Genomic DNA, 19,386 nt, shown 5'->3' on the forward strand with positions numbered 1-19,386 from the left:
ATGGACAGTGCTGTTGTTAGAACTGTGACCAATGTAGAATAAGTTCCCAGTTTCATCGAGGAGAAAATAATTAATGAAACTCGTGTTACTACTGATGAATATGTCTTATTGCGTAATATGACTCTCCTAAGAAAAAATATAAGATTTTATAATAACAGATGAAAGAGAGTGATAATATGTGCAAAATCTACAGCAGATATTCGCTAGTAGTCTGACCACATTGAATTTGCATGTGGTGTCTGCATTTGCAAAGCTATAACGTTTTTTTCCAGATGGGAATAATCTTTCCTATTTTATTATATATGGAGATGAGTTTAGTCATGTTTGTACATACATTATCACTTTCCACATTTAAACAAGATGAGATGTAGAACAACCTCATTTATGTGAGGAGACAATTTTATTTAAAAGCAATATTTAACACGGACATGTTTACAAATCTTCTTACCTGTTGTTTCTTATTTGGATAACTGTCTTCATAAAAATGAAAATATGGCGGCTCATTCACGTCATAATCATAACACCATTCCAAGAAATGGTTACCAAAATCAAAACCTCTGAAAATTAGAAAAAAGAACTTTTTTAATTATTATTAATTATTCCCTAGACACATGGCAAAACAATGCTAAGATCCAACTTGATATTGCATTCAGAAAAAAAAAACCTCGATGTAATGCATAATCTGGGAACTGTCATGTCATGGGAAGAATCAATCACATTACCAAACAAGAGAAGAAAAATACTAGGAACTGATTGAACAATGGAAGAGTCACTTTTACTCGATAGAGCTTGATTGCAGGGGTTTTATAGGTCAGTCACTATGCAAAAGCAGGCATAGTGGGAGCAACAGGGGTTTGTGCTTATAAGGAAATTATAAGTAAAATGCTAGCTGCATCCAAATGGATTTGGCTAAAAAGATCAAAGCCATGGAAAAAAAATTAGTAGGAAAGAAGGTGAAGAACTGAGTTTCATGCCATTCCCAATATTTACTTTGGTTTATTTTTAATAAAGCATTATGTTTACTGTCGTGTTGTTGAAAAGAAAAGTCGTAGGTTTTCAGAACATTTTTTTTTTTTTTGCAGGGTTGGCACACATAGCCGATAGCTTTGAAGGAGATGATCTAGTGCATTCAGAGTCAGGTCAGAGTTGTTTTCTAAGCTGATATGATGCGAAACCCGAAATCAGCAATGAGGGTAGTGTATCACTGAAGATCTCCCTTGAAGCATTTATAAAAATGTATATCATGATTGTAAAGTTTTGTCAATTTAACAGATTTAAAAAAAATATTTATGATTAGATTTTATGGCATATCAACCATTGTTAGTCAATGCATTTACTTTTTTCTTTTATAATAAAATAACAGAAAGACCCGACGTTGCTCATGATTGAATGAGAATCATTATTATGTACTTTTTCACTATGCTTATAATACTCTTACTAGCGTAGACCTGTGGAAACTCCACAGTGGACTCTTTTATATGTAATATATTGATGTTGGCATTCTGTAGGTTCAGTATAAATGAAGATGCTCTGATATTATTGTAGCTCTTTTGTTAAAACTGCAAAAGTATTAATCTAAGCTAGCAGGGACGCTCGGTGTACCCTGGTCATAAAATATGCTTTAATATGATTTTACTTTATGATTTTGTATATATTATTACAGAGTCAATTTTCTATCGATTCTTATATATTATAAAGTTGTGATTTCAAAAAATAAAAAAATATATCCATGACTTAGGTACATCAGCTTGAACGAAAACCAAAACTTACGAAGAATTCTTGGTAAAATTATTTATTACAAGAAATGGAAGATCATAACAATTAAACGACAGTCACTTGGAAGAAAATATATAAGCGTGACACACAAAATAGCACACACACACACACACACTGTCGTATTAATATAAAGATTAATTTTGTTGGTTTTACTGTCCCCTCCCTTCATTTGATCAATTTATATAATCAGAAGAAACTGATATATTGGCAAACCCTCTTGAATTAGTGTCTTATACATATAGTTTAAATTTCATTAAAATCTGATTTAAGTATTTAAAGTTATAAGGAGTTCTGTTTTCATGAGTCACTTAAAGATGGGGGCATGTAGATATTTGGCATGTAGAGGGTTGTTGATTCCTTGGTGTTTATCTCTCTTCGCAAGTCCATTTTTCTTAAGGGTTTTCTTCAAATCCGTTCACTGGCCAAGTTTTTCAGTGCTCATCTTTGATCTATTTTTAGCTGTCTATGGCATAGTTTACTATCCCTTTAAATATCTCAGCATTCTTTGGGCATCTCCCCATAAGAATTATTGCCCCCCCCCTTTTTTTTTTGAGTTCACCACTTATCAAGGCCCAATGGCCACTCAGGGATAAGGGTTATTGTGTGTACAGTAATCAAAGGGATAGTGTAGCAATAGTATTGGAGAATTGGTTAGGTGTCATTACTTAAGGGGGGGGCGGTTCATCAGGAATTTGTTTGTGTTGGACTTGAAGACATCCAGGTTGAAGTCGGGAGGGAAACAAGCAAGCAGTTCTAAGAAAGAAGCTTTGTTCATGGTCTTCTTTCTACGTATAACATTGAAGAGTGCAAGTATTATTTTTTTTATATAAATGAACTTTGTTTACCTTCTGACCATGTGTGGAACCCCCTCTAACCTTTTGGAATTTAGCTATTACTTAACATTTTCTTTTCTAAAGATATTTTTTATGCTCAAATACTTTCTTTTCTGTAAGTTTATTAAGTCTATGGCTCTTTAAGATCTTAATAATCTTCTCTGTATTTTTCTGAAGCAATATTTTTTTTTTTATTCTTTTTTAGCTTTCCCTTTTATCATTGACTAATGAACCAGTGTGTAAAATATACCACATCTCAGAATCTTGATTATCAATGAAAAATTTATGCTAATCGTCCAAGGGTTGTGTACATTTCCATGAAATGCACACATCCCAGAGGCAGTATAAATATAATGCAGCAATTCAGTAACAGTTAGATTGTCTTCCCTGGTAAATTTTGCACAATACACTTGGATTTTATGTAGATTTTCTAACCTTTTGCACAAACAATATACAGACATTGTTTTATATACAAAGATTTGATAACAAATATGTTTTAAATATTATATACTAATTGAAATACCTGTTTGTGTTTATCAACTTTTATAGCCAAGAGTAGAAGTTAAGAACATCTATTGACTATATATTATTTAATTGGAATTCATCGAGATGAGTATTATTTATTGATTTTATTTATTGCGGATTATTATCATCTTTTCTTTGTTGTTTCACAACGTTTTGGCCAACTATTCCTCTGGCCTTCGTCAGGTGGTAACCGCGACGGATAAGAACTCTGAATCTTCTGACTGCATTCACTGCAATTACTGTCTTCCGTAGTTGTTAATAAATAATACTCATCTATTGACTACATTTCATCCATTTTTTTATTTAAAAAAAATTAAAAATTATTCAGATTCATGATGATTAAAATGACTGAAACACTATAGCAAATCGAAACTGGAAAAGAGATCTTATCAATATCAAAGCATTGGTTTCCAATGTTTTTATCTACTTCTAATTTTTTAATAAAGATTCAGGAATTTCTTAACATCATTAAGGACATTGGCTCAACAGTGCTGATTCCCAATTTATGGTTAGTTTAGTTCTTAGATCAACTGTTCAACTGTAATGCTGTGACATACAATTTTGCTTTATATATAACTAGCAGGGGTACCTGGCATTGCCCGGGTGTTTAGAGGTGTGTGTGTTCTCGGTGGGGAGGGGAGCAGTAAATCAAAGCAAAAGAATAAGCAAAGTAATAACCCTGTTGAAATATTATGTAAAAAGAAACAATGTTAAAACTTATTAAAAAAATCATTGCCCGGGTGTTTGTGTCGGGGGGGGGGTAGTTTAAAAAAAGTTTTGGTAGGTAGGTAGGATCAAACCCGAAGCCTTGAGATGAAGTTGGAAAATAAAGTGTGAAAAAAACATGACATGTTACCCGCTCGGCCATCAAGAAAGAGTAACTGAAACACGTTTGAATTTATTTAAGTTGAAACAGAATTGACAGGTGCCCGCATTTAATGACTTAATGAGGTCAAATAGAAGTAGCGAAATTAACACATTTACTGCAGGGCAGTTTTTTGGGGTTTGTTTACCCAACTTTGGGTGGTTTTGTTTCCCCAAAATGTTAAGTGGGGGAAACCAGCTCCCCTTGAAAAGGGGATTGTCCAAATTGAATAGCAATTGTTTGATATAAGGAGAAACTCTGCATTGATCAAAGCTGATTGCTTTCTGGACGTTCCCGGTAATCGCGCTGGGAACAATGCCAGCCTCGAATTAGTTTCGCTTTTATACGAAAAAGCCGAATCAACACGCAGCGATTGAAAAAAATCTCGAAAATAGGGCGTAAAAGTTGGGTAAATTAAAGATAGACGTGACCCCCATTCTTAAGTCATAGATATTATGATTTAACAGCATATAAAAAGTTTTAAGGAGTGAGCCAACCGAGCGCCCCCTGGAAAAAAGGACACACTAACACACATTTTCGCTTTTATACATGAAAAAAGCCTTATGGAAACAAACGTTGAGTAACTCACATTTAGTATAATTATAGTATAAAAGGTATGTACTCACCGATAATTATATGCACAATATTCCCAGTCGATCACAGTCAATTTTTTAGAAGGGTCGGAACAAACATCTAAACATAACACATTTCCTGAAAAAAATAAATACAGTCATCAGCAAAAAGACAAAAGAACTTCTGTTTTGTTTTTGTAAGGTTTTTATAAGTCTGAAAGTATGAGTGAGCGCAGTTTTGTGAATAGACTTACTAGGTTCAAACAATCTGGTTTGAATTAATGGGAGCATCATTGTTTTTTTTTTTTTTTTTTTTTTCACAAAGTGAGCAGATAGCCAGAACATGTTGCTCTCAGAAGGAAATTTTACAGTGAAAATGGAAACATTACTCCTAGAAGGAAATTCTTTGGAGAGAGGGAAACATTACTTTCAGAAAGCACCATTCAAAAAAAAAAAAAAATAAATAAAATAAAAACAAAAAACAAAAAAAACATTACTCTTTATCATCGGTAATCTTTTTTGTTCTTAACATGATTGACACTCAGCCATCACCTTTTATCTACTTTGGGAGACAAATAAGATTTAGATTTTTTGAAGAATCAGATTGAATAGATATTAGAGGACGATGTGACCATAGGATTGCCTATCCAACCTCACATCCAGCCGACAGAGTGACCATTATCTTATGCATTATATATGCACTTTCGTGTTGTAATGCACCTGAACATGTTAACCCTACAAATTAACCAAATTATTTAGATTTTTTTTTTTAACTAACTAAATAAAAAAGAGATTATAAAACGAAAAACAAAAATATCACCTTCTTGCAAGTCATTATGACAAAACACAACAGGAGAATCCATCTTTTCAAGGTTATCCCTGGAAAAATAAAAAATAAAAAATTAAAAAATAGAAAATATTAAATAAACAGAAATAAAAGTAATATAAATAAAAATATTTCATGTTAAAATATCAAATTTTATATTTAGTAAAAAAAAAATAAAAATAAATTTTTTTAAATTTTTTTAAAAAGATAATTTTTCAAAGAAATCTTTTTTAAAGTCAGTGTCATTATTCAAAGACTTGTCAACAGCATTGTTTGTCTCTGATGAACTTGTTGCACTTAATGCCCTCTCACATTTATCATTTTTCATTTATATTAAAAAAAAAATTCCTGCTAATTCTTTTTTCGGTATTTTCGGTGGTGGCAGTGGTTGGGTTATGTCTACCATTGTAGACACTTGAAAAAGGATACAATAACTAGTATATGGGAGCAAGAAACAACAAAGATAAAGAAACAACTTCAAGGAGGAATTGTCTTATTTCTATTGCATGCACTTGAAGAAATTCAGTTAATAACACTGCCAGTTCTGACATAAATGCAGTCACTAACAAAAAAAAAAAAATTACATAATTTTTAAGTACTAACCGTTAAATAATGGGATTATTAGTTTACAAATTACAATTATTTAAGTGGTTACTGTTGCAAATAATTCAAAACAATGTAAAACTTTGAATTTTGTGTGTTGATAAAGCATTGCTTTCTGACAAGAAAACATTATTCAAACAAAGCAATAACTTAATAAGTTTCATTTGAACTGCTGAATAAGAAACAAGGATTAAAAGGTTGTATGCTGATTCTAAACATCTATACAAACAGAAAAGGTAAGGAAGAAAACAGAGGGAAAGAAAAAACATTATATACTCACAAAAGGTCTAGCATTTCTTTCTCTAGATTCTTAGGTAATGATTTCCGAAGTTTTTCATTCTTAATTAAGCCATTGCAAAGGAACGCTTCTTTCACTTCACTCATCCACCTAAAAACAAAAGAAAAAAAAAAGTTTACATACAGTCAAATTCTTGTAAGATGTGTAATCTATTCTAAGATATGCGAGGGAGAATTCAAATACAATCAGAGTGGTTATGATCCGTTATGCAATAATACTGTCCAGCAAAGCTCATAATTTTTTTCCATATATAAATATTAACTTCATCCATTTTACTTGCTGGGATGCATTGGACAACTTTTAAAAACTAACTTCCAAATTAATCTATCTCTGGCCAGGTCTTTATTCCATTTTCTTTTCTAGTCTGTTCTTATCACTTCCTTCCATGTTTTCCTTGGTCTACACCTTGTGAACTGAAACTGCTACTTTAACTGTTCTACATCTACAAACGAAGAACTGTAATCAATTCATTCAATGTGACCATAGTGTTGAAGTCTCCCCTACATCACCCCTTTTTACTGCTAACATTTAATATTCCTGAGGTCACCAGAACTAAGCTTGTCTTTGAGACTCGCATTACGCATTACATCATTCTCACCTCATTTCTCACCATGCAGTACACATATTCTCAACCCTCAATAGCCAAATTTCAATTTTTTATATCATCACACTGTGTACACATGCTTGATAGCCTCTGTTTTGTCGACAACGTTAACACTCTGCTGATTAATAATGGTAAAAGTTTTCTGAACTTACTCCATCCAATCCTAACTCTTGCAATTACACTAGCAACTACTCTACCTTGTGCTCAAATGTTGTACATATATATTTTTTTTTCTGAAGATGAAATATACGTCGAAAATTCAAAGAATGACACGACAACAGCATCCTCATTCGACACATTATGCTCTAATTGAAAATTACTGAAATCTTTCAACATTCTGAGTTCAATCCTGAACGAAGGTAGTGAAAAGTAACATTCAAAACAGAGAATCAGCAACTATGTCCCAGAGCCTAGCTGGAGTCCGAACACGGTACCTCCGTAATAATAATAAAGGGTTGGGTTGGAGACTCCTAACAAACGGTTTCCCAGTTCGATACAAAACACCTGATGAAGGCCGGAAGGCAAAACGGCCGAAACATTGTGACTATAACAACCAAGATGAGGAAGTCCGTCCGACAATCTCTTTCAACATTATTCTTTTTACCATGTCTAGTAGCAAATAGATTCTTTTTGTTTTTTTAAAACTGCATTGTTATAGCCTTCAAATACAACTTACACAATCATTTCTTTAAATTTAGTACAAAATTAAAGTTTGTAAAATTCTTCTTGTATTTCTGCCATTAATTATCCAGCAGAGTTTTAACACTGTCAATCAAGGGAAGAGTTTATCAGGCATCTGAACGCAGTATGATAATGTATGGAAATTAAATCTAGCCAGTGAGAATTAAAATATGCGTTACATATTGAGAAATGATATGAGAATGATATCATGAATGTGTAATGTGATTCTTACAGATAAGCTTAGATCTGATGACGCCCGAGGAAGATTAAATCTGATAAAGGTGTGCAGAACAGAAAACTTTGATGGTATAATCACATGAAAGAATGGATGAGAGTTCTTGGATTAGTAGATGGAGAACAATTGGGGTAGCAGGGTTAGTTCATAGGAGAAGGCCAAGGAAAATGTGGAAGGAAGTGATAAGGATGGGCTTGAGAGAAAAAGAAATAAAAACCTGGTAAGAGATAAGTTAGTTGGGAAGTCAATTTCCTAAAGCCATCCAGTACATGCTTGTATGCAAAACATGATGAGGATGATGATGATGATGATGATGATGATGATGAGTTTCAGCAGCTTAAAATTTGTCTAATCATGTCAAAAGCCAGACCAATTATTTGTCACATTCAGTAAAAAAAAAAAAAAAAAAAATTGTTCATGCGATCAAATGTCAAGAACATCATTTGCATTTGATCTACACGAATTAAAAATGGCTAACTTTTAAATTTATGTGGATATTTTAAAATGCTTTAGGAATGAGAGATTTTTTGATAAGGAACAAAAGATTTTATAGTGCAGTTTTTAATGCTTATCATTAACTTAAAAAAAAAAATCCACATTTTCTGCAAAATTTAGAGAATCATATCTCTGGGACGATTTTAGAACAAAAATGAGAGAAGTGTAATTATCATAATCATATGATGATTATGACCATACCATGTTTTTTTTTTGTTTTTTTTTTTACATAGTAGTCACCACTTATCAAGGCCCGGAAGCCACTTGGGGATAAGGGTTATTCGTGCACAGTAATGAATGAGATAATATTGTAGTAATCGTTAGTAATGGAGATTTGATAAAGAGTCTTCCTTAAGAGGGCGGTTTATCAGGAATTTGTTTATGTTGGACTTGAAGACATCCCAATTATAGTCAGGTGGGAAACAGGCAAATGGAAGAGAACCCCACAAGCATGCACTTCTAAGAAAGAAGCTTTGTTCATGGAATCTACATTTTGATTTAGGCACAGATAAAGAATGGGGAAAATTATTGACAGTAGTTTCAGCTAGACGGGTGTTTTTTGTGAAAGATTGGCGCGGGGGGACCAGAGATTGGAGCTCAAACAAGCACTTGCCATAGAAATAGTGATAAAACAAAGACAGGCTCGCAACGTCTCTTCTGTGGGAGAGAGGTTGCAGGGAAGAGAAAAGGGCATCCTCCACTAGGCCACAAAGTCTATTTTGTACTCTGTCAAGACAGGAAAGCCTGTTTTTAGCAGCTCCTGCCCAGATGTGGCAGCAGTACTCCATCCTTGAACATACTTGGTTTTTATATAGATAGAGAATTGCATCAGCAGTGAGATATCTTCTGGAGCAGTAGAAGGATCCTACCATTTTCCCAGCGACCTTGGTAACAGACTTTATGTACGTGTTCCATTTCAGATCAGGAGTAAAGGTCAAACCCAGAAGCTTTTCAAAACATGGAGCCTCCCCAAGACGAGAGCCATTCATTTCAATTGATGCCACATAGGGATCAGAGCGTTGATGATGTAAAGATAGGAGCTTGGTTTTAGATGCATTAAAAGTAACCAGCTACCTCTTCCCCCACTGTACCATGCGCTCAAGATCAGAAGAGTGAGAATCAGAGAGAACTTTGTCATTTACGGCCTTTGATGTGTTGCCATAGATGGTCGTGTCATCAGCATAGATGTCAACGAATGATTTAAGTATGTGTTTTGGGAGATCATTGATGTAGATCAGGAAGAGAGTTGGGCCCAGAATGGACCCCTGAGGGACTCCAGCATTAATACTGTGGGTCCCTGATTTCTGCCCATCAACCACTACTCTTATGAGCCTATCAGAGAGAAATGATTTAATAATTGAGAAAACATTTCCAGTTATACCATAGCTAGAGATCTTGTGAAGTAGGCCTTTATGCCATACCTTATCGAAGGCCTTTGATATGTAAAGAGCAATTGCCCTAGAAAGGAAGCCTTTGTTGAGAGATTCACTAATCCTATGAGATATAACTGTTAGCACATCTGCTATAGATCTGGCAGAACGGAAACCATATTGCATGTCACTAAGAAGGTTGTTTCTGTTGAGGTGGTTGACTACTTCTTTATTTAATATGGATTCCAACAACTTACTCATGACACACAGGACTTATTGGTCTGTACTGAGAGAGAGATGACTTTTCATCTGAATTCTTAAATACAGAGCACACTGATGAGTTTTTCCAGGGTGTTGGAAAGCACTTCTCCTTAAGGAAATGCTTAAACAGTTTTGTAAGTATGGGGGCAAGTTCTGGTTGGAGCTTTTTCAGCACTATAATTGGAATGCCATCAGAGCCAGTTGCTTTACTGGAATCAAGGTTCTTGATTAGCTTGGCGACCTCACGCACAGATATTTGTATGTTCCATATCTCTTTCCATGCAACGTTCACTGTGATCTAAAAAGGTCATTTACACTTTTAACCCTATAACAAATATAAATTTAGTTGGGAGAAAGGGCATACAGAAATTGCCTCTTGGGAAATCTCATTTGTAAACACTAATGTATTATATCATCTAGATTGTCCAGTTCTAGATTTCTCAACAGGAGCTCATAGCCCCCTAAGGGAGGAGCCATAGACCTTTGATTGGGGAGCCATAAGAGGATGCTGGAAAAATGTAATTCAAAATGTAGACACTTGCAATGTATAAATAAGATGACAAGACTCCAGCCATGAAAAAAAGTCATGGTTTATATAGTGGAACCTCTAGATATAAAATTAATTTGTTTTGATTTGGTTTTTATATCTAGGAAATTTTTGTATACCGAAAGGCTTTTTACATGTAAATTGTCTAATCTGTTCCAAGCCCTACAAAAACACTCATTAAATTTTATAATAAGAGTAAAACCAGAATGAAATAAGAGCCAAATAGTACCTAACTTAACCGTTACTACCTGTAAATGAAGTAGATATTGGAATATAATGCAATAATAAAGAAATGTAGAATCTTACTTTTCAAGTGAGATGATGTCAGAACCACATCGGTATAGCCCTCAAGCACAACTCCTTTTAAATTAATTTTTATTTTTCCATTTTCCAATTTCTAAGATGTTGAAGGTTTGAAAATGGAATAACAGCCACATCAAGTTTGGATTCACAAATGTTACTTGAGATGACGTGGAATGCATCCAATGTTTGCATTGCTCAGTGGTGATGTCAAATGCATCACTACATCCTTTCAAATTTTCAAACCACCGTGACAAGATGTATCCGTGAAGGAAGAAGGATTGTGATGATACTCTGTTTACGAAATGTACATGACACTTCCCAAATTTGGATTTCGTCCAGAAAAAAAACCTGCTCAACAATCCGGCTATGAATTGGCATACCAAAACGTAAACTGCAAGAAACTGCACATTATTGCAGAGAGACTTATCAAGTTATGTACAAAGAAAATGGTGGAACTGATGTTCAAACCAAAGGCAAAAATGATCCAGCAAATTTCGCTTTCTAATGACACAATCTGCCAATGGATTGATGACATGGCCACTGAAGTATGTCAAAGTTTGCTCTGAAATCCAGCAAAGTATGCTCCAGGTTAACTTACAATTAAATGAGTCTACAGACACTGCTTGAGAGAGCCAATTGATCACCTTTGCTTGATACAAAACAGAAGAAAAGATAAATGAAGAATTTTTGTTTTGCAATACTCTGACCACCACAACAGAAACAGATGGCAAAACCATAATGGACTTAGCTAGTAATTGGCACCAGAAGAGGGTTCATCACACTTGTCAAGAATGAATAGCTACACATGTCTTCCCACAGTTCACTACACTGACATGCTCTTGCATTAAAAACACTACTACCATGTTTGTTGCAGTCAAAGTGATCAACTTCATTCATGCAAAGGCAAAAAATCGGCTCTTTCAACAAAATGGGAGTGCAACATATGGGACTTCTGTTCTACACTAAAGTTCATTGGCTATCGAGAGGGGGAATGCTTCTCTCAGTTGTATGAACTCTATATGGAAGTGGAAGTCTTTCTACAAGAGAATGAAAACAATCTTGATGTCTACTTTGACAATGAAGAGTCTGCCATGATGCTCACCTACCTGACCAATATTTTTAGTGAACTCAATAATATGAACCAATCTTTCCAAGATGATGATGTGACAGTCAATGATGTCCAAGAAAAGCTTGCAAGAGTCTGCTCAAATTGAAAACTAGAAGGCACGAATCAAGGCTAGGTCTACAACCTTATTTCCTTTCTTGGATGAGCGTTTGAAAATGCAAAGGATTAAACTTTTTATTGGCATCAAAAGTTGCATCACTAGACATCTCGAAATTCTCTCTGCTGAGTTAAAATCTTATTTTGATAAAGCACCACTGGATGTTCCAGGCCACAAGAAACCCTTTCATCACTGAAATTGAACCTTATTGAAAGTGAAGCAGAAGAGCAGACAGAGTTCAAGATTTCAAAAGCAATGAAGCTAACCTTCAGTAACAAAGCTTCTGGTTGTCTGTTCAGGAGGTGTATCCCTTACCCAGCAAGACGACATCTACAATACTGTAATACAATTCACTATGACAGACCTTTGCGAATGTGCATTTTCTGACTTGCCAACTATTAAAACAAAGTCCAGAAACCATCTTTATATTAAGAACGATATTCATCTTACTGTGCCCAAAACGGAGCTGAATATAAGAGATCTTGTCACACAAGCTCAACAGCAAAATGTTCACTTTTGTTTATAATTTCAGATAACTAAATAAACAACATGAAACAAAATCTGCTTTTTTTTTTTTTAGTTGAAATGCAGGGCGCCATGAGTGTTGGGATACTCAGTAAGTATAGGTCATCAAAGGTTGAGAAACACTGGTTTAGCTACTTTGGTGACAATATGACAATGCTTCCATGGGATAAAAGAGTTTAAGAGAATCGTGATGACTGAATGGCTTACTTGGTTTGATAGAACTGTTCTGCTAGGCACATCTTCATAGGAACATATCTTTGACTGCTTTGTCATTAATTGCAGTTAACTGATACAAAGGTATTTATACCCAAATCATATAGTTATTTATTTTATCTGAGATACAAACTTCAGACAAAGGAAGAAAAAGATTTTTTTTTTTAAATTAAGAATTGCATGCCAATACTTTCCCTTGCCTCTGAGTAAATTCTGACTTCTGCTTGTTAATAATATAGTTCCTGACTCCTGTTTCTCATCTTCTTCCCACATTTTCCCATGTAATATCAATGATAAGTTCCTCGCTATCCTTGTCCCTCAAGGTCACCTCAATATATAACATTGACATAAATGTTAAATATAAGATTGATAAAAATACAAAGATTAATAATCAAATTTTTATCAATCACCAATAAGAATTCGATTTTTGATAAATTTTGCTTTTTGTTTATCTTCCTTTAATACCTCTGAAAGTATTCTTGTACGTCTCAGAATTTTTAAACAAAATATTATTGGTAGTGAGAGGGGATGAAATTTAAACAGAACATCCAGAAGGTTTGTGTTATGATACAGTATTACACTTAGTAAGTGGTATTTGGTCAGTAGGAAAGGGCTCAATGTCTTTTATAGAGCAGGTGTATATAATAATACAGTAGTATATTTCGTATGTGGTATATACTTGACGGGGAAGACAAAAAATTCAGTGTTGCCCAGGAATACATTAAAACAAATATAATTTTCATTACATTACTGAATTCAAATAATATTTTGCAATGAAAAGAAAAACATGAGAATTTTATTTCTCTCTTTTTACTTTTTTTACCATTATGACAAACGTCACACATAGCTTTGCTTTTTGTCACTAAATCCATTCATGGCTTTACAATACTAATTAAAAAAATAAATTAATGTAAAATTAAAAAAAAAAATGCTTGTTAGTGATGTTTAACCTGAAATACCTGGTAATAACTGATGTTAACCTAAGCTTAATAAAATAAAACTTAAATTTATTGCATTTTAAGCTAAACAAAGCTTTTATTTATTTTTTATTGAATATTTTTTTCTTTGTACACCAATCATTTTGACCTTTCACATGTTAAATCTCACACACACACGACCTAACTGCGCTCTTAAATTTTATTGTAGGTTGACTGGTTTCATAACCAATCAGAAACTGGATGTACTTTCTATTCTTGCTTTCTCCATTATGATTTGGACATACCAACTGAAATTTGTTAGTAAGAATACATTTTTTTTTAGCTATTGCTCTCCCTCTATTCCTCTGTCATCAGAATGAAAGAGATTGGGGAGGGGGAGGGTCAATAATGGAGGAAGAGTAAAGGAAGAGAGATGGTGTAAGGAAGCTTTTACTTTATGTGAAATAATGGAAACTTATTTTGAATAAATAATCTATATTAAAAATATGGTGTGACCAATTCTTGTATAACTGTGTTTCTCGCATTTACATGACTTACAGATTTTTTTTTAATCATTCACCATTATTTCTAATCAATTACTTATTGAAATCCAAAATGCAATAAAAAAAAAAAAAAAAAAAAAAAATTGTGACGTTGTGACGTCATACAAATAATGCTGTCTCTCACACTGATTTTCTTCATACTAAATGGAAAACTTTTTCATTGTAATTACGGCAAATTATCATCACTCCCTTCATTGTCAGACTAATTTTGATTTTCCGTTTTTAGGACAGTTTCTTCATAAACAAGTCAGCCATTTTAATATTTTGTTAATATTTGAAAGAAAAAGAAGGAATTACTTTGTGACTCTTTGAAATTTGAAAGGAAGCATTTTACCTATCAAATAGAAAGTCATTTCTGGCTTTAAATTCTTAATTTCTGATTGAAAGTTTTGGAAGCTTTTTTACATCCAATAATTTGATAAAAATTGAAACATTGCCATATAGTTTTATAAAAATTTAGTTCAATTAATAATTATTAATAACCAATAACTCAATAATACTGTAATAATTACATTTGACTTTATGAAAACAAAAGCGGAACCAAAAAATAAAGGAAAAAGACTCCTAGGCAATACTAGATATAGTTATTAATAAATTGGTTAGTATTCTGTTTAGATATGGTTGGTTGTTTAACAGTATATAAAGCCTTTTGGGGGTCGTTTAATGCTGAATTTAGTCATGTTAGTATTTCTGCTTCAGATTGTTAATGTCTTCACATTTCGGCCTCACGAGATGTCAATGTCATCACTAAAATTGGAAAGTAGGGTAGGCAGATGAAAAAAAATGGAGAAAGCACTAGGGAAGACAGATTATTGGGTGGCCATGTGGAGACGAATATAATGGTAAAGGATGTTCAAGGCAAGTTAGTGTATTTGCTTTCTATTATATAAACTAATACATTAGATAACCACTCTCTTGCAACACGTTCCATCATCAAATCACAAATACAGATAAAATATGCAGGAGTAATCCAGACCAGGAGTGAGACCTGATCCAAATGAAGGGCGAGACACGGATCCAGACGAGGAGCAAGCAACAAAAACAAACAAGAAAAAACACAAGTGAAACAAAAACAAACAAGAAAAAACACAAGTGAAACAAAAACAAACAAGAAAAAACACAAGTGAAACAAAAACGCAAGAAACAAAACAAAAACAAACAAGAAAAAACACAAGTGAAACAAAAACAAACAAGAAAAAACAAGTGAAACAAAAACGCAAGAAACAAAACAAAAACAAACAAGAAAAAACACAAGTGAAACAAAAACGCAAGAAACAAAACAAAAACAATGGAACAACAAACCTTGTTGCATAAGATAGTAAGTTGCCGAGAAAGTTCTGATTTATCAAATTTTTCAAGACCAACAAAGTTACAAATGAAATTAATTTGAACAATTATGTATAGTCCTTAAAAAATGGTTTTCTGTTATTTTTAATTTCTTAACTCTTACAAGACAACAAATAAGGATATAAAAAAAAATAACAAATGGATATGAATACACACGAGTCACCACCAGATGAAAGGCATCTTAGAAAATGAGAGCATGAAATGGAGTATAGTTGATAAGAGTTGATATTATCAAGGTTTTCACTTGGGATTTTCAATCCTGCATTAAAAGATAAGTAATAATGTAATTTACCTGTGAGGTATACATTACTCACGTATGAAGAAGAGTTATGAGAATAGTAAAAAAAAGAAATATGTCTGTTAGCAATTAAATATAAGTAGCAAGAAAACATGTAAGACTTATTAATGTGGAAACACATAGAAGAAAAATTTATATTACTTAAAAAAAAAAAAAAAAAAGGAAAAATTTCAATTTAAAATATAAGAAACTAAAAATATGGTCGATTGTTTCCCAAATTATTTTATTCTAAAACATGATACTACAAGTTAAAATTATTTATTACATTTTTCTTTTTAATTAACTATTTCAAATAAATTCGGATCAAGTAAAGATTAGATACCCTATAGCAGAAGGCAAAGATTGGCGAACATTTCAAGTGACACCGGTTATTCGACCTTGACATTGCTGGTGGTGGTTTGTAAACACGTCAAATAGCAGACATGGTCGAATGTTCGCGAACAAGATTTTAAAAAAAATATATTTACAAACCATTTTAAAATTTAAAAGAAAAAAATATATATTTACAAAACATTTTCTTTAATATTAAATATTTACAAAACATTTAAGGACAAAAACAAAATTTCTATTTACACAAAACTTTTTAGTGTAAGTAACAAAATGAACGTAAATTTAACAAAATATATTTACAGAACTTTAATAAAACTAATGATAATAATAATAATTATAAAAATAAAAAAAAAAAATAAAAAGAATGACCTATATTAATTACAAAACATTAGAAACTGAAAATTTCGGACACTAAATTTAATTGTACTTAATTTGTCTTTATGGAGAAGCAAGCAAATAGCAAGTTTTTATTTTTTTAAATAAAAATGAAAATCATAAAAAGATTTGTATTGTGTGAGACTACACTTCATCTTTATAAAAATAAAAGTTATAAAAGATATGTGAATAAAATATATTTTTTAAAATCTCGATTGTTTTGCTTATACTTGTGATTTTATTATGCATAAAAATTGCCTCGGTCTAGAAGGATTTCTCCTTCACTGACCACCTATTACATCGCACTTTAAATAAATATTACATTGTATTAAAAACGCACAAAGAAAGATATATATATATAAAAAAACAAAAAAAACGCTGTACATAAAAATTAACCTTGGTCGCAAAAATCCGAATAAATTTTATATTTGTTTCTGTCATTAAGAAGTTTGGTTATAATAATTTTATTTAAAATTATGTATTTTTTAATTGACATCATCTGAAATTCTCAGTTATAATATTGGTTTATTTATTCATTTGGTATTATTTTACGACCTGCCCCAGCATAGTATAAACACCCTCAACCACCCCATGTTAAGAACGGCTTTTGAGGTTGGGGTGTTTATTCCAAAAGCTGTTCTTAACATAGGGAGGTTGGAGTGTTTATAATATGCTGGGGCACATCGTAAAAATTTACCATTTATTTATATATATTAGTTTTATTAAAAAGTTCTGTAAATATATAAAAAGAATGCACTGAGAAAGACACCCATTTATTTAAATATATTTTCTTTAAATACGTTCGTTTTGTTACTTACATTAAAAAGTTTTGCGTAAATAGAAAAAAGTTTTGTTTTTTTAATCCTTAAAAGTTTTGTAAATATTTAATATTAAAGAAAATGTTTTGTAAATATATATTTTTTCTTTTAAATCTTAAAAAGTTTTGTAAATATATTTTTAAAAAATCTTGCTCACGAACATTCGGCCATGTCTGCTATTTGACATGTTTACAAACAACCAACAGCAATATCAAGCTCAAACAACCGGTGTCACTTGAAATGTTCGCCAATCTTTGTCTTTTGCTATGGGGTATCTAATCTTTACTTGATCTATAAATTCATCAGTTTTTATTTTTCTAAATTTTACAAATCACTTATTTGCATTTATACACACAGATACACAATATCTGATCAGTTAACTTTCTAAATAGAAATTATTTTATTCTGGATATTTCAGCAGAACACACCATATTAAAAAGCATAGAAAAAAAACTGACATCAATGAAAAAAACAAGTTTTTTTTTTTGTTCCTTACGTTGTTAACTTTTAATATCTGAGGAAAGCATGAATTTTACCGAGATGTCATTTCTTAATAAAATAGAAATGATTATTCCTGTCTTTAAAATGACAATATAAGAAAAGAAAAACTAGGGCTACATATTAATCCAAACTAGACATACTACCTGCCTGTATCTTATGCATGTTTTCTGGTAATAATCAGTCTGTTTAATTACAATTCATTAATTGCTACAATTTTTCCATGCCAATTCACTCTCCCAAATACGACATGCTTAGGTGGCAGCAGGCCAACTTACCCACTGATTTCTTTCTACTTCTACTCTCCCATACACCACCGAAGCAAATATAGTCTATGTTTATCGTGAATCACTGGAAATATTTCATTTTGTTATGTGATTTTATCTTTACAAATAACTCATTTCCTCAGAAGCTAATGAATAATCCCCTTTTATATCCACTTCCAATTCTAACGACAGTTTCATCAGCTTCTCAGACATACATCATTTTATATGTTGCATTTACCGAACACTACAGAATACTTTTCATTACAGTCAACATGGCCGTCACATTCTATTATTTCAAAACAATGATGCCATTAGTTATCTTCTATTACAAATAATGTATTACAACAGAATTAACAAAACTTCTATAGTCTCTTATTAATCTTTGAGCAAACGTTTTCATCCTGTCAATACTTTTTGTTTTAATGTGTGTGCTTATTAATGATAGAGAGAGAGAGAATGTGTGCACATATTTTATTACTAATACTATGTTACCAATAAAAAATTTACTTCATCATGGCACGTGATAACAATGAGGCGAAAAGTACATTTTGTTTCCTTTTGCCATTAATAATTCTTTATTTTTAGCAGTGTCCTTATTTCTTAATGAGCACATATTTCCCTCAGTCTAGAAGAATTTATCTTAACTTTAAAAACAGAAGGAGTATGCATGTGTTTAGAAACTGTCCTGTTACTGTATTGTTGATACTACTATTAATGATACGACTAATAATATAATACAACTAATAATATGATAATATAATATGACTAATAATATGATAAAAAGTGCATTTTAGGTGTGTAATTTTTTAAACTTACATTAACACTAATATTTCCATAAAAATAACTGTCAGCTAAATATTCTTTACATAAAACTTACATTAAAATAAAATACAAAGAGTAGTTTTTTTTGTTTTTTTTTAAACTGGTTGACGAGACAATAGTATTCAATTTTGGAGCAATTCATTTTACAATGACTAATATCAGATTTTCATTTTTAAACATTAGTTATTCTTAAATTACTTGCATATTTCGTATTTGCCAATCAGACGATCTGATTTGTTAAATAGTGAATAAGCACATTATTATACATAAATGTGTTTTTTTTTAATGGCTGTCATATTAGATGACTCAGCAGCATAAATTCAACGACTGCAGCTGTCAGGCATAGCAACGGGTCACGTGGTATGAGACAGCAGGTCATCATAGAATTGATTTTGCT

General features: G+C 32.2%; 1 protein-coding gene across 1 annotated transcript in view; it reads right to left on the reverse strand.

Moving 5' to 3' along the window:
- LOC145260597 (choline/ethanolamine kinase-like) overlaps positions 1-19,386 on the reverse strand; it is a 152,259-nt gene that overhangs the window by 16,224 nt on the left and 116,649 nt on the right. Inside the window, exons 4-7 of the mRNA XM_080118874.1 lie at positions 6,281-6,388; positions 5,392-5,450; positions 4,626-4,710; positions 449-557 (exon numbers count right to left, since the gene is read on the reverse strand). Of these exons, the coding sequence (XP_079975000.1) occupies positions 449-557; positions 4,626-4,710; positions 5,392-5,450; positions 6,281-6,388 (361 nt within the window). The remainder of the gene's footprint in view (positions 1-448; positions 558-4,625; positions 4,711-5,391; positions 5,451-6,280; positions 6,389-19,386) is intronic.

This window comes from Euprymna scolopes, chromosome 36, assembly GCF_053919585.1.
Source record: "Euprymna scolopes isolate OS-2025 chromosome 36, ASM5391958v1, whole genome shotgun sequence".
In the NCBI taxonomy this organism is placed as follows: domain Eukaryota; kingdom Metazoa; phylum Mollusca; class Cephalopoda; order Sepiida; family Sepiolidae; genus Euprymna; species Euprymna scolopes.